Source organism: Pholcus phalangioides, unplaced genomic scaffold, assembly GCF_987345545.1.
Source record: "Pholcus phalangioides strain wild (caught in Gottingen) unplaced genomic scaffold, Ppha-v1.0 ptg000042l_1, whole genome shotgun sequence".
Taxonomy (NCBI): domain Eukaryota; kingdom Metazoa; phylum Arthropoda; class Arachnida; order Araneae; family Pholcidae; genus Pholcus; species Pholcus phalangioides.
The window spans coordinates 6747730-6765361 of record NW_028301628.1 but is presented as its reverse complement, the minus strand read 5'-3'; the positions used below and the strand labels follow the sequence as shown (position 1 = coordinate 6765361).

Sequence of the window (17632 nt, the reverse complement as noted above, 5' to 3'; positions counted from 1 at the left end):
AGTTCAAGTTTAGAGATTTTCACAGACTTGTCAAGTTAGACTCTTGCTGATTCCTAAGTTAAGAGACTTGCTGATTTGTCGAGTTTACAGACTCACGCTGACGTATCAAGTTTGGATACATTTGCTGACTTGTCAAGTTTGATGTCACTTGCGGGCATCATTCCTTCTCGTCCTGCTCCCGTCATCTTGCTCCTTATGGGTTAATTCAAATCCTCCGACACCAGCACAATAAAGAAGAACCAAAGATAAATTCGACGATAAACAACGAAATGAATCCTAACGCGTTTTGACACACAACACGCTATGATTAAACACAAATTTAGTTTCAAGAAGGCGTGAATCCATAAGAGGCGAAGGGCGCAGAACGCTAGCAAATTGAAATCAGTTATTCCCTAAAATACCGGACAATATTATTCAACGGACCTACAGAGTTAGTCACTCCTCTCGACACATCGTCCTTGATCCTTGTTTTCAATTGCCATTAAATTTATCATGTCCGCAAGTGCTATCATTCGCATTCGCAAGAACGCCAACATTATAAGACTGATAATGTTGTTATAAATGTTTTTATCTTCTTCACACTTATTTCAATTTAATTTTTATTGTTATCGAAAAATATGTATGGGTATCATGTATGGGTAAAAATAATAAATTTGTTTAATGAAGAGAAGAACGGGTAATAAATTTTTCCCATATTTACCATACTTTCCCACTTTATTTAGGAATTATGCATATAATCGGTGGTAAAAATGATAATTGTAGTGAAATTTAATCAAACTTTCTTTATTGAGACGATTGGTAATTATGCATAAGTACTGGTGTATCGCTTTCACACACAGTAACGTATACATTTTAACAATGAAAGTGTAGGAGCCAATTGCAACCGAAGCCAAATATAAATATGGGAGTCGCATAAACGAGATTCCACTACATATCGTGCCTCACATTAGCCGATACTCCCCGTTGGTGAACAAAATATTTGGTCTTATGGGTGCCCGTTATCGAGAGACTGTAACAGCCACAGCAGCTATTCAGAACAAATTAATATGAATTTGTCATACTTAAAATCTTCCCAATCCTCCCATGCACAAAAATTAGTGTTTAGCTTTTTAAGTGGTGTCACCGGTAAAAGTGATAAATGTAGTGACATTTAATCAAACATTCTTTATCAGCACAGTTGGTGATAATGAATAACCGCCGATATATCACTTTTACAGCATATACATTTTTAAAATTAAAATACAGAAACCAATTGCGACCGAAAAAAACACAGTGTAGCTCTGAAAGTTGTACGAACGTATTACACTGTATATCGTACTTCCCCATTAGCGAACCAAATTTTTGGTGTCATGGATGTCTGTTATCGAGAGGTTCTACTGTATGTATTTCATTGTAAACACATGTTTTATTCAGAGCTGAGGTTATATCTTCCTCTATCATTCCTACAGTCAGTGGATCGCTTACAGCAGAAAACATAGAGAAACGCCTCTGGATTATGCTCTCTTATACCAGCAACTGGAAGAGTTAGATCGGATGTGGAACGAGAAAGAAGAAGCTCTATCCATGGACGAGGTAATTATGTACCAATCATGAAGCGTCATATTTTCGTATCTCGAGGTTTTCAATTATGATTTCAGATTCGCTTCAGTTCGTCAAAAATCGTTGCGTAAACGATTCCTGGAAACGATTTCACTGATGACACTAAAACTGATATGTTTGTTCGCTTTGTAAGTCAATGCCGCAGGGCTTGTCTAGTCGTTTGGATCAAATTTGTCGTGGATGAAATCGATATGTCACGGTAAATGTGATAAATCTGGTGTTTATTCATAATAACCTGTTGATATTGTATATTGACGATAAATTTGATAAATACTAAACTTACTGAGAAATTGAATTTTCTGGATGTTATGCCGAAACTAATATTTGGAAAGAAAAGTGATTTGCTTCCTCCGGGAATCGAACCCGAGTCCCCTTGCATACCGGGCAAGTGAACTAACCAGTACACCAGAGACAGACATTTCAATTCCTTATAACACGCATTGCTAGCGTGGACATAGCAGCCTCCCTTAACTACAGCAATTTTCGCCCCATTCAATTTCTTAGTATACTTCGGGCCGTAAAAAATACCATCTCTGAATACTAAACAGATTATCACTTTTACCGGTCATAATGCATAATACCCAAGTGTCATTGATAAATTTAATAAATGCTAAAAAAAATGATACGCAATGATGGTTTGATAAAATTATACTAATATCAGGTTACGATCATGAAACTTGTTGAATGAGAGAGAGCTCATTATGTCGGGATGCAGTAATAAAATTTAAGGAGTTCGTTATATCGATTTCCGTTTGAAGAATTTGCCAAACACGGGTTGCCTAATTAGATCGGGGACCGATTTTAGAATCCGTTAAATAGGAGTTTGCTGTATTGGAATATGATTGTATATACCCAAAATCTTGTAAACGTTTGTTTAATCAAATACATCAAGTAATACCGATGTCTGATCCCGGTCAATCGTGCCGCAATCCGAAAATAACTCTCCTCAGGATAATCAAATTCCGGAAAACAATTGTTTGAATTATGTTAACCCCCTAGTTGATTGTCAGAATAATGATAATGCTTTAAAATGTTGTTTTTATAATATTTGTGGCTTACGGTCGAAACTTTCATCAAAACTTATCTCTGATCTTTCTGAATTCTTATTTTTCGGTTTAACAGAAACTTTTTATACAGACCAAGACCTGGAGGTGCGGGCATGGAGTGATTTCAATTTATTTATTTCACCGGCAAAAAAAAACCCATATTCGGCAGACCTACTGGCGGTATTATTCTTGCTATACATAAATCAATAACTGTCTTGGAAATACTAATGATGTCTGAATTCGCAATATTTGTTAAGATCTCCCTATCTGATACTCTATTATTTCAAAATCTAATTATTGGAACTGTTTATATACCCCCAGAGAGCTCCAAAACGAAAAATTTTATTGAAATTTTAGATATTTGTTACACTCTGGTCAGTAGAGGTCAATGGTTTTTGGTTGGTGGGGACCTGAACTGCCACTGCGGGGATCCCTCCGGTCGGGCACCTCCGGATCTTGCATCTGGAAATTTTAGCAGTAGGGGTTCTCTTGACCGTAAACGCGACAGAAGGGGCAATGCCCTAATTGATTTCTGTGAAACTAATGCTATAGCTATCTTAAACGGTTCATACCCCGGGGATCAAGATGGAAATTATACCTATGTTTCATCATTTGGGAAATCAATTGTTGATTATATTTTTTGCCCATTACAGTTCGCAATAAATAACATAATAAACTTTGAGGTCGAGCAATTTTTTTACTCTGACCACTTTCCAATTGTTGCCTACTTCCTCTCGTCGTCATCTGCACATGTTTTCCCTAACAACAACATTGAATCTAAGCTACGGTGGCAGCCCCAATTTACCGAAATTTTCCAAAATACCTTTTCAGATTGCATAGCTGACACATCCACTCACCAAATCACCGACTCCAATGCTAATTTTGAATTTTTCAAAAATAGTGTTTTTCATGCAGCCACTCTTGCAAATATGCATCAACGGGTTAAAAAAAACATCGTAAATATCTTAAATCTTCCTGGTTTGACTTGGAATGCCGCATTTTAAAGCGAGATATGAGATATACTCTAAGAAAAGCCCGACAGAGAAATTGCCCCGAACTTTTCACAAAATATATTCAACTGAAAAAATCTTTCCATGATTTATGTACCCGCAAAAAACACACATATTTCCAGGAAATCCACCATAAAATACAAAATGCAACTAATTCCTCAGAATTTTGGAAAGCTTTGAACATTTTTAGACGAAATACATATTTTAACCCCTCAATAATTTCTAAACAATGTTGGTTCGATTATTTCTCTAATCTCTTTGCTGCCCCCTCAACAGCTAACCCAACCCACTCCTTTGCCCACCCTTACTTTAATAACTCTTGCAGTTTTTTAGAAGCGTCCATCTCAATTACCGAATATTTTTCAGTGCTTTCGTTACTGAAACGTAATAAAGCCCCAGGGAGCGATAGCATCTCCAATGAATTCTTGACGAATTTGCCTCCTGACGGACATACATTCCTCATTAATTTGTTTAATTTCATTCTGGAAAGCGGTGATATTCCTTGATCTTGGTCCGAAATAATAATCTCACCAATTATGAAAAAAGGCTCTCCGTTGGACCCGAGCAATTACAGAGCTATATCTCTCTTGAACTGCACCTCAAAATTTTTCTCCCTTATACTAACCAAAAGGCTATATCATTGGTCGGAACAGAACGGGATCCTCCCTGAATCTCAAGGTGCATTCCGTAAGAACAGGGGTTGCACTGATCACATTTTCACACTTAGCTCTATTGTTCAAATCCATCTTCGAAAACCCGCTCGCAAAGTTTTTGCGTGTTTTGTTGACCTAAGTCAAGCCTTCGATTCTGTTAATCGAAGCATTTTGTGGTGGAAGCTCTCTGACCTAGGAGTAAGCCATAAAATTATTAAAATTTACGATCTGCTTTTCAGTGATGCCCGTGCAAGAGTAAGAAGCACTAATGGGTTAACAAGTTCTTTCCCTGTAGCCAGAGGAATTTTGCAGGGCGAACCTGCCTCCCCCCTCCTCTTTTCCCTATTTTTAGCTGACATTGAAAAATCTTTTTGTCAGCCTCATGTCCATGGCATTTCAATTAATAACTCCACTGAACTCAACATCCTCCTGTACGCAGATGATATTGTAATACTGGGTGATTCAAAAATACAGTTGCAAAAAAAAATCAATCTTCTTGACTCATACTTTAAATCTAACCACCTTACTGTTAATTTAAACAAAACAAAAATTGTTGTATTTAGAAAGTCTGGCCGTCTCGCAAAAAATACTAACTTTTTTTGGGGTAACGTTAAACTCGAAATAGCCAGTAGCTATGTCTACCTTGGCCTCCCTTTTTCATCTTCAGGAAAATTTTCATTAGCAGCTAATTTCATGATTAAAAAGGCTTTCGCGGCCATGAACCAACTACTTGACTTACTGCGTAGCTCCAGAAACCCCTCGCTGTGTGTGGCATTCAAATTATTCGATAGCCTTGTACGATCTACTCTATGTTATGCTGCACCAGTTTGGGGTTTCTTCTATGCTGATATGCTGGAAAGAGTCCATACGAGTTTTCTGAAAAAGTTACTAAATCTGAGCAAATATTGTCCTGGTTATCTTGTTAGACTTGAGCTTGGTCGCCGCCCCATTGCCACTCAAATGTTTAACCAACTTATCTCGTACTGGCTTAGGCTTCAAAAAATGGACGAAAATCGTCTACCAAAAATTTGCTTACTTGAACTCTGCCGGCACACAGATTCGGAAAACTGGGCAAATTCAGTCAAGACCCTTCTGAATAACTGCGGTCGACCTGATATCTGGTGTACACCCACTCCTTACCTCACTCCAGTAGTTCTAACATCCCTTACTTATAATTTTACTGATATCTCTCTCCAAGAAGACAGATCTCGATTGTCTGCTTCAACATTATTTCATTTCGCCGATAATTTTGAATTTTCGCTATCCCTACAGTCTTACCTTCTCTTCAATCTCCCCTTGGCGGTCCGTAAGAATATGGCCAGGCTTCGCCTTTACCCTTTTATACTTTATACTAACAAAGGTATATTGCACAAATTTAACCCTGATGAACCTTGTCAGTATTGCAATCAACTAAATAGCTACAATGATCTTTTTCACCTTCTTAAGGAATGCACATTCTTTGCCCTTCAAAGACATACTCATATCTCTAAATACCTTCGCCATACCTACTCCCGATCAAACTTTTATCTAATGTTTAGCAACCCCTCTCCTTCTATGTGTCTACATTTTTTTCGATTTATCGAGGATATATCAAAAATTGTATTTTTCTTGGGGCAGTAGTTTCGACGCCCTTTCTGTTGTTGTTTGCTCCATATCTCTGCCCATGCGCCATTCTATTTATTTATTCTATTTATTTTATTTATTTATTTATTTTTTTAAATCTATCTGGATTCGAAACTATATTATGCATTTATATTTCTTGTGTTCAAACCTTATGCATTTGTTCCTGTCTTGTGTATCTCCAATAATTTAATTACTAATATTTGTACTTGCCATCCACTGGTGTACTGATAGGCACGATTGTGCAAATCATTAAAGGTTCAGTTCAGTTCAGTTTGTTTAATCAAAGAATTTGTTAAATCGGGGTTCGTTTTATCTGGGTACGATTTTGAAATTTGTTGAACATCAGTTAACTGTATCGGGGTACGATCCTAAAATTCGTTAAATAAAAGATCATTATATCAGGGTGTGATCGTAAAATCCGTTGAATGTAAGTTCGTTATATCATGGTACGATTTTAAAAGAGATCATAATATCGCGGTGCGATCTTAAAATTCATTAAATGAGAATTCGTTATAACGCGGTAGGATCGTCTAATTCTTCAAATAGATGTTTGTTATATCGAGGTCCTATACCAGAATTCGTCAGACAAGAGGTTGAGGAGAGATGTTCGAAAAAACTCATTAAATCAGCGTTCATTCTATCCGGTTCACAGACTCTACGCACACCAACTCCGATCATATATCGCCATACGGCAATTTTGCAATCAGTGGAGCTGGATGATAAATGAAGGCTCCATCCATCGGCGGTCGCCCCAGGTTCCGTAGGTAAAGAGCTTGGCCCCGGTTCAGTCTCTGGCTCACGATCATCCAAATAAATAAATCTTATCATGCGGCAATGGGGGCCGATATATCATACTTACAAACATAATCGCTGGTAGAAAGGGATGAATTTAGAGAAATTTATTAAACTTACAAAACTGGTCGGCCCGATTATGCGTAATAACTCTGGATTTATCACATTTACACTAACAGATATACCTGCCCGTATTCACGAGATATGTTTGCATGAGTCGGCATCCAATCCTGTAAATTTAATGATAATACCAAACGCTTGTTTTTCGCTTGCTGAACTTGGTTTTCTGTCTTTCCCAACTTCGAGGCAGGAATGCGAATCTCCCAGTTAAAAAGTCTTGCCACAGAAAACAACAAGCCTTACAACGGTACAAATATTCAATTCACTTCACTCATAGTTAGAAATATAGATGGCAGCGCTCTAACAAGTATTGCACGAAACCAACTTCGCTTTGGGTTAACAACACATTGCACACAGCTTCCAGCATGGCCACGGTCGACTCAATCCAAGGTCAACTAAGCTAGAGATCATGCGACTTTATCCCTCCGATCTCGAGCATGGTCGATTCGATGTGTTTGGTCGCGGGACACGTTTCAGCTGTCTTGCTGGGTATAAACGTGGGGGAATATATTTATATTCGAAGGGAATATATATTCAATCGTAAGGAATATATTCCCTCTGTCGGACGGATAAAGTCTAGTGATCTCTAGCTTCGTTAGCCTTGTGCTGAGTCGCCGTGGTTTCTTCAACCACCTGCTTATATCTATTAAACACTCAGGCGTTACTACTAAAGGAACGACCTACTGGCCGCTAAATATCTAAAAGAGAGGACTTACGTTCAGGAGTCAGAGTTTTAAATTGTTGTTTTGTTTTCAGTGTACATTATCTGGTGAGCATATTGGTAACTATTTCTCTAGTCCAAAAACTCACATAAACATGATGGCTTATAATGCTTGTGTGATGTTATTTTCTTATTGAATATTCATTATTGGCAAAAATATTTGTTTTTGAATAATATATGTCTTTTGATCCTCCTTTAGTATATGTTGAAGTTTTATAAAGATTTATTTTTACTTGATTATAAATGAATCCTAGAATAACTTTCGAGCCACAAATCTACAATTATTACTTCAGTGGTAAGAAAGTCCGTTGATATTCTCATGTCAACCAAGCCAATGCTTAAACGTACTACTGCAATTAAGAGACAGTGTGATGGGGGGGGGGGGGAATTGTTGAACACTCTCTCATCTATGGATCGTTAATATACGGTACCAGCGCACCAACCATTCCATGATAAATAATTCAGACCTTATGTTCATTGTCGGTCTGTGTGCGTTTGACCAAAGAAGAAGAATTTATTGTTCGCATTGTCCCATTCTACTCATTTTTCCCCCTTAAATACTTTACTTCGCTATCCACGGACAACATTACGGGCAAAAAAAAAAAAAAAAAAAAATGGAAATTTTCATACAAGAGCCTGTGTGAATACTTGTCGAATAAGTAGAAATTTTCAAAGAATCAACGTCGTGGTTTTCGAGTAGTAGAGTAAAATCCCAAGTGAAACGATTTCCATCTTCAAGGATTACAAGCAGCGATATTGATAAGGTGGATCTAAGGTGGCATGGAAAAAAGGAGCCACTGCCCGTAGGAAGGTTATATCAATCCATAGGAAGGTTTTCACTCAAATAATCAGAACCGGCAAATGTGATTCCAACCATGTATTTTCTATCTCATAGCAAATGTAATTGAGTTAAATGGTAGGCCACGTGAGAGCTTGTTATATGTGTTGATACCACAAGAGTGCTATTCTCTTTACTCACTCTTTCCAACACCTTCTGCAGCAGAAAGCCTCCACGCGAAGCTTTGGCGTCACTGAAGTCGTTCATTTCACCTGTAGGCATTAGATATAGCAGGCCAACGTATGCGAAATCTTCACCTTTTTTTTTTTTTTGCAGTATATCCGAAAACCATAGGTGAAATAGGTGACTTCAGTGACGACACGAGAATCGCGTGGAGGCTTTCTGCTCTAGAAGGTGTTGCTCTTTCTCACTTCGAGGAGACTTCATCGAGTTGGAAGTCTCAAAAGCTGGCTAATAATGTCTTCCAAACTCTTGAAGAGTCAGAATATACCAACATCTTAGGGAAATATCTACTTACCCAAAAGATCAGATATCAGCTTTTTCCACACCCAAAAAATTTTCTGGTTATGAAAAGACCGGAGGTACCGGGATTGTGAAAAATGTACATAAAAAAATATAAGCAACTATATTTATATAGTATAAATAATTAGATCAACTGCAAAATATCAAATTATTGTAGATAATATATATTTACGTAATCAAATAATCTAAATTAACCGCAATTAATAACATATAATCGCATTTACTAATATGATATACAGTTGACGCTAGATTTAAAAATGAGATTGGTAATATATGGAATATGATGAATAACTTAATGACGCCCTAACAGGCTGATGAAGTGACATTCTGTCACTGCCCTGTTGAGTGCCTTTCTATTTTTATTTCCCCTCTTGCCTGCTTAAGCTTTCTTATTAATCTAGGGTTAAAATTTTATTAATCTGTTTTCTTATTAATCTGGGTTATTAATCTAGGGGGAACCTAGATTAATAACTCAATATGGGTAATATTAAACTCTAAGTAGTTTAAAAATAATGAAATATACAACCATATGGCGAAAATCGCACTACTAGTCCAGGATGGCTAAGAAATGACTCAGGGGTATGAGCTGTTTGCCAATTTGTGTCGGAACCCACAGGCCACTATGACATATTTAGGATTAGGACTAAGTGTTTTGATGCTAGTGAAAGTTACGACCAGAATGTATATAGTAAATATTTCGTATCAAATATTTGTGTGAGTCACGATGTGTTTGCCGAAATATTCTAAATATTGTCCACTACCCATTTTCTCTTAACTATTTTCGTTTTCTCGCGTACTTTTTTACCCTCGCTATCGGCAGATTACATTATGGCCACACATGACAGGAATTTTCATTGAAGAGCCAGTATGAATTTTTTTTAAAACAAACCGCAATTTTTAAAAATTCGACGTCATTGTTTTTAAGTCGTATGGTAAAATTACAAATGAAACGATTTCCAATTTTCCCGAAAAGTGAAATAGATAAGGTGGATCTATATCTCTCAGCGTTGGAAAATGACACATCGCCGGAAGGAATGTTTCCGCACAAATATCAGAACCGGAAAATGCGTTTCCAACCATGTATCTCCCACCTCCCGGCGAATGTAATGGTTGGGGCCGCATAAGCGCTGGTTATATGCGTCGATATACCAGGACCGCCGTTATCAGAAGCGGGGCGCGGTGCAAAAATAATTTCAGGGCTTCTTCAGCCCCGATTTTATATATTTCTGTGTGGGGAAGGAAATCGGCTTCCAAAGACTGATATACTATCACAGAATATACACAGGAATCCTGAAAAATATCAACTCACCTTAATGAAAGTTCAGAATTAATTGAAGAAAGAAAAATTTCCGGATTTCATGAAAATTCAAAATTAATGGGAGAAAAATTCCGAGACAGATGAGAAAAATTCAGAGTAAATGAAAGAAAATGTCCAGAATTGATGAGCAATTACAAAATTAGTGAAAAAAAATCTCAGAATTGATCACAATTCAGAAATAATGAGAGAAAAATCCCAGAATCGATAGACATGATACATTGTAGAATTGAGATGAAAAATTCCAGAATTAATGGGAGAAAAAATCCCAGAATTCATGAAAATTCTGAATCAATGAGGGAAGAAATTTCAGAATTGATGAAAATTCTGAATCAATGACGGAAAAATCCTAGAATTAATGAAAATTCTGAATCAATGAGGGAAAAAATCCCAAAATTAATGAAAATTCATAATTAATGAAAGGAAATATCCCAGACTTGATGAAAAATCCCAGAATTAATGAGAAAAAACAATCCCAGAAATATGTATACAATAAAAGAAAACATCTCAGAATTACGATAGAAATTAAGAATTAATAAGTGAAAAAATTTCACAGAATTCATAAAAACCCAGAATTGATGAGAGAGAAAAATTCTCAGAATTGAGAGTGAGCGATGAGAGAGAGAGAGAGAAAATTCAGAATTAACCCATTAGCTGTCACGATCCCTATTTAGGGATTTTGGAATTTTACGACCTTTATGTTTACAACTTTTTGTGCGTTATTTATCCGGCCAAAAATTTCAAAAAAAAAAATTTGGCAGTTAATGTGTTAATGAAAGATAATTCCAACGCTGATAAAAATTACAGAATCAAATCAGTTGTAGCTCAGACACCTTGTTTACAACAAAAAAATGTATTTTTTAATATATACACATATGCATGTATATTTTTCACCTCTCCCCCCTTAAACAACGGGGCCCCGGTACGACCGCACCTGTCGCACACTCCTATGGGCGGCTCTGCGATATACTGTGAGAGTGATTTCCTCTTTACACAATCTTTCTCACATCGAAGAGACTTCTTGGAGTTGGAGATCCCTTAATCTACTCGTCAAGATTGCTAAGAAAACAACCAAGCCAGTTTGTGTTTTGCTGGAGAATGACTGGCATATTTTGTTATCAAATCTGTGATACGTCTACGAATTATAAAATGATCATTGGTGATCACTCTTCTCGAATTCCCGGAAATGAGAAAACGTCCATTCATTCGAGTTCTGAATTTTTGAATGATTCGAAAATATCAGCAGTTATGGTTATTTTTTGGTTCTTTTCGAGAACTTGCGTCTCAGTTTGGAAATTTTATTTATAAATATTATAGGATAGAAAATATATTCTCGTATATATGGTAGAGAATCAAGTACGTACCGTGAAACAATGAGTGAGAACCTTAATATTGCGACAGCCACCATTCAAAGGGCCCTATACCACAAACCTCCCATAATTCCCTCTCCAGAAAAGACTACTTGTGAGCTAAACATTCACTTCTTCCCTTTTACCACAACATGGCTCCCACTGATCTGCTTCAAGGGAAAGCTGAACATTCACTGGCAAATCGGATTCTTATTCCTATGATCGTGCCCCATCTTCAGGCTGTGAGTTGATATTTTTTTTCCACAAGATGGCACTATACCTGCATCGCTGAACCCTCTGTATGTGAATTTTAAAGTTTGCTCTCCCAAATTGTTCTTCGGTGTCTGGTGCTGTGCTACCTAGTGTATATAATTGTAACTAACTTTACTCTAAAACACTGTTTGGATGTGGTATAAAATTTTTCTAGGTTTCTTGTATCATCGAATGCTTCAATCTCTCTCACAAAAATGTTGTTTTTAGGTGTTTGTCTTTCAAAAACCTCTCCTCATAAATGTTGAATTTGTATAAAATTTCATTTGTACACAAATTTATGACAAAATTTGATTATATACTAGAATTATATTTAAAGCTTTGAATAATAAAGTGATCTATGGCCAGAAGGGCTGAGAATCACTATAATGTCGCTTGTGAATATAACCTGTAGCATTGTTTATGTTTCGGAACTTATGTTTCTGTTAGGTGAAATATACTGAATATTGTTGTATATAATATTGTCTCTTTCCTAAACCCTCCTTTTTCTTCTCTCAAGTAGTTTCTTTTGACCTCGCTATTGACGGATAACATTATGACCATGGCACAGGAAATTTTCATTTAAGAGCATGAATGAATTTTTGTCGAATAAACAGCAATTTTCGGGGAATCGACGTCGTGGTTTTCAAGTCATAGTCCGTTCATCGTCCCTGAAATCTTGCAAGTAGTAAAATAGGCAAGGTAGGCCTATTAGCGTGGGAAAATCATATACTGCCCGAAGTAAGGTTTTCGTGGGTAGCAAATATCAGAACCAACAAATGCATTTCCAACTATGTATTTTCTATCTCACGGCCAATGTAATTAAGTTGTATGGTTGGCCGCTTAAGAGCTGATGTCGATATAATAAAAGATTGTCCTTTCTCTTTAAACACACGCTCCCTTTCTACACACACTTCGAGGAGACTCTTTGGAGTTAGAGGTGTTTTATTCTACTCGTCAAGATTGCAAGAAAACAAACGAGTCAATGTATCTTTTGCTGGAATAGGTAACAAATTTTCTTGTCAAAATGAAGCCAGTGAAAATGCAATCACTTTCCATGAATTATGAAATGATCATTAAACATTATTGCCACTCGAATTCACGGAAATGAGTAAACTTACATTATTCGAGTTTTGAGTTTTTTAATGACTCAAAAATATTAACAGTTATGAACTTACAGTTAATTGCACATTTAAATTGTTTTTCCATTGTATCCCACTAAGGGAGCGGTAGCCCAGGTCGATAAGATGGGTTTACCGCTCTCTTAGTTGTGATCTTTTTCAATTATATTATTATTAATATGAGGAAATTAATTATGTTCCGGGATAGTGTTAATTATATTAATTATGTTGTTCCATCGTGAATATCAAAATTGTAAGCGATTTGTGGCCCAAAAGGCTAAAAATCACTGCGGTAGCGAGTTCCTATAATCAGAATTATTATGTGTGTTCATGAAATTTGTTCTGAACATTATTAATTGTGCTTCTTTTCTCAGGTACTGTTTTACCCTCGCTATCGATGGTTCGCTACCCTCGCTATCGACATTACGGCCATGATACTAGAAGAAAAAAAATTCAATTTAGAGCCTACATGAATTTTTGCCTAATGAACAGAAATTTTCAAAGAACCGACGTTGGGGTATTGAAAACGTGTAGAATTAAATAAAATACACAGACGAAATGATTTTCATCTTTCTTAGAAGCTCATAAGCAGTGAAATAGACAAGGTAGATCTACTAGCTTCGGAAAATGATACATAGGCCGGAGGAAGGTTTTCGTACAAATATCAGAACCATCAAAAATACCATGTATTTTCTATCTGGCGGTGAATGTAAGTGAGTTACATGGCTGGCTAATAGGGGGTAGTCGGAAATCCAAGTGATAGGGAGATGCTCTATACCAATGTTTCCCAAAGTGGGCAATATCTTACCCTGTTGGACAATGAAATGGTCCAGGCGGGCGATACAGGCTATAGGTGAGATTTTCACCTAAGTGATTTCCCTCTTCACTTGAGTAGGGGGGAAAAGATTAGAGAAAAAAATTCTGAGGAGGGGGTGGGTTATGGAGCAAAAAGGATAAGGAAACTACGCTTCAGTCGAATTTGAATATGATTGCAGCATGGGCAAGTGGATGGAGCATGACCTTTAGTGTTGATAAGTGCATGGTCGTTCATTTTGGTTCGAACAACCCACGTTTCACTTACGAGTTGAATGGTATCACTATCCCGGGTGCAACTCGGGTCACCGATTTGGGAATTCTCATGTTTTCCGAACATTGATCAACGGTGGTCAAAAAATTGAATAAAATGCTCGGTTTCATTTTTAAAAACGTCTCTTCGTGTTCTTCTAAAGTTATTCTTCCGCTTTTCCGAGGCTTAGTTCATCCTACGCTGGAATATGCCGTAAGGGTTTGGAGATCTCACCACCAAAGGCACAGAGACGTGGTTGAGAGGGTGCAGAGAAGAACAACGCGTGCTCTTGTTGGTACTCAAGGCATGAACTAAGAAGAAAGACTTGTTTACATTGGAGCATGATGACATTAAGGTCTCGAGGGGATAAGTGATTTTCACCGTCAATCAACTGCTTCGACAAGAGGATGCCAATACCGTTTAGTAAAGAATTCAAGGTTATGGTGTAGCAGGGAGTTTTGCTCTAATAGAGTTGTTAATAAATGGAACAGCTTACCTCGGGGGTCGTAAATTTTATCACAATTGACACGTTTAAAAAAGAAGTGCGATGAACATAGTGAGATAAATCGAGAAGCTATCTATACTCACATAAGACAGCCATAATGTTTTTTCACGGACAGGGTATTAGATATTATATATACCCTTTTTCTTCATATTCTTTTATATTGGGTTGCTTTTTCTTACTTTCAAACTGAGCACAACTCAAGTCTATCACCATTTATGGGCAATTTACTACCTAGTGAGTTGTGCCGGAAGTGTAACTGTGTGTGTACCTAACAGTCTGAGTGCGTATGTAGTGTTGTTTGATTTTTCAGTGCTGCCATCTATATTTCAGAAGTGAAGTGAGTGAAGTGTTATGATTGAATTACATTTGTACTGTTTGTAGGTCTGTTGCTGTCTGCGCATCGCTTCTTGCGGCCTTTGTATTTGTATAGATGTTCTTGTCAATATAGAGTCTGTGCAAATACATTCTTTTCTACGGATTATATAAAATGATCATTTTTGGTTATTGTTGCTCGAACTTACGGAAATGAGTGAACCCCTATTATCATTCCAGTTTTAAGTGATTCAAAATATTAACAATTATGATTTTTAGAGCTTGTGTACCTCGAATTGGAAATATAATATGAACTGAAAGGCCAAAAAAACTGGTACAGGCATGCGTATGCAAATGAAGGAATACGGAACCAATCAGAGTACGGCGCTGCGGTCGGCAACGCCTATATAACACAACAAGTGTCTGGCACAATTGTTAGATCGGTTATTGCTGCTACAATCGCAGGTAATCGAGATTTAAGTGAGTTTGAACGTGGTGTTATAGTCGGCACCCGAGAGGGGGACATAGCATCTCCGAGGTAGCGATGAAATTTGGATTTTCACGTACGATCATTTCACGAGTGTACCGTGAATATCGGGAATCCGGTAAAAAATTAAATCTACGACATCGCTGCGGCCGGAAAAAGATCATGCAAGAACGGGACCAACGACGACTGACGAGAATCATTAAACGTGACAGACGTGCAACCCTTCCGCAAATTGCTGCAGATTTCAATGCTGGGCCATCAACAAGTGTCAGCGTGCGAAACATTCAACGAAACATGATCGATATGGGCTTTCGGAGCCGAAGGCCCACTTGTGTACCCTTGATGACTGCACGACACAAAGCTATACGCCTCGCCTGGGCCCGACAACACCGACATTGGACTGTTGAGGACTGGAAACACGTTGCCTGGTCTGACGAGTCTCGGTTCCAATTGCTTCGAGCTGATGGACGTGTACGGGTATGGAGACAACCTCATGAATCCATGGAACCTACATGTCAACAGTGGACTGTTCAAGCTGGTGGAGGCTCTGTGATGGTATGGGGCGTGTGCAGTTGGCGTGATATGGGACCCCTGATACGTCTAGATACGACTCTGACAGGTGACAGGTACGTAAGCATCCTGTCTGATCACCTGCACCCATTTATGTCCATTGTACATTCCGACGGACTTGGACAATTTCAGCTGGACAATGCGACACCACACGTCCAGAATTGCTACAAAGTGGCTCCAGGAACACTCTTCTTACTTTAGACACTTTCGCTGGCCACCTAAATCCCCAGACATGAACATTATTGAACATATCTGGGATGCCTTGCAACGTGCTGTTCAGAAGAGATCTCCACCCTCTCTTACTCCTACGGATTTATGGACAGTCCTGCAGGATTCATGGTGTCAATTACCTCCAGCACTACTTCCGACATTAGTCGAGTCCATGCCACGTCGTGTTGCGGCACTTCTGCGTGCTCCCGGGGGCGCTACACGATATTAGGCAGGTGGGCCAGTTTTTTTGGCTCTTCAGTGTACATAAGAGATACCAACCCCCGGAGGGCTTTAAAATTGTGGCAGCTATTATTCAAAACAACCCGATCCAGAGCAGAATTAAATTTTAGTTGAGTCCCAGCTCGCTTTGGCCGTCTGTCGACTTGTACAACAAAGTACCCACAATGCCATCTCGAAAAAAAGGCTCACCCTAACCTCAACATTTTTAAGTTAATATTTTGTTAACAAGATGGAACAACAGCTGCATCATTGAACCAACCATATGTTAGTTAAATTTTAAAACCTGGTCCCTGAAATTGTTAATCTGTTGGGGGTGCAGCGTCATCTAATGAATATAACTAACTTTTTTTTTAAAAAACAGCCTAGGCGTTGTAGCATTATTTATATGGATTTTTGCTATTATTATAAAAAATAATTTAAATGTTTTAATTATTCGACCCTAAAATGTCAATGTCAAAATTTCATTAAGTTTTATTTATTCATGAACATGATGATGTCTCAATAAGGAATATGATGGCCCATAAATAGTCGGTTTTCATTATGATTCCTGCGCGATATTGCAACCATATCAGCGACGGGTCGGATAGGTCTCAAATGTTTTCATATAACGATTAACTTATATGTGTGTTTATTTTTGATATAACGACCTTCCAATGTAACGTCTGTTTTTGATAGGGGGGTCGTTATAACGAGCATCGACTGCATAAGCTTATTGTCCAAAACTTACCGTTTCACATTTGTCACGTAAATTTGTCAAACAATATTTTCACACATATTTTTTGACTTCAGATAAATGATACCGCATCCAATTCCTAAACTCACCGGGGGCCCTTTACGTCATAATTTGTACATGCAACATTCTCCAGTGGCACCAAAACGAAGGACTGCTACTTATACCGGTGATAGTGCCATGATTTGTAAAGATGAAAAGGCAAAGAAAGTCTTATCAAATCTTCAAGATATAGTCAAAAAGTTGAAGAGTGGTATCTTCGAAGTCGAGCCCAATTGAAAAACTTTTCATGTAGGCAACTGGAAAAACTGAGTCCCCTCTCCCCGGCTAAGTGCATTTATAAACGTGCAAGGAAACATTATCCACACATCCATCTGCGGCACATAATATACCTTAGTGTAATTTTCGATAAATGTCTTTCGTTCGTCCATCACTGATCTGAAGTTGTTGAAAAAAAGGTCAAACAAGCCAGAGAGGCCCTCAGAAAAATTTCCTGGCGTAATACGGTCCTTTCTATCAACAACAAACTCATTTTGTATAAATTGATCCTACCTAGGGGGATGTATACTACATCCTTCCTGCCTGGATGTATG

At 37.8% G+C, this 17632-nt stretch overlaps 1 protein-coding gene across 1 annotated transcript in view; it reads left to right on the top strand.

The window, feature by feature from the left end:
- The window catches only part of LOC149064380 (BAI1-associated protein 3-like), a 462395-nt gene that overhangs the window by 228083 nt on the left and 216680 nt on the right, over positions 1-17632 (top strand). Inside the window, exon 12 of the mRNA XM_089254699.1 lies at positions 1449-1572. Coding sequence (XP_089110825.1) covers positions 1449-1572 — 124 coding nt within the window. The remainder of the gene's footprint in view (positions 1-1448; positions 1573-17632) is intronic.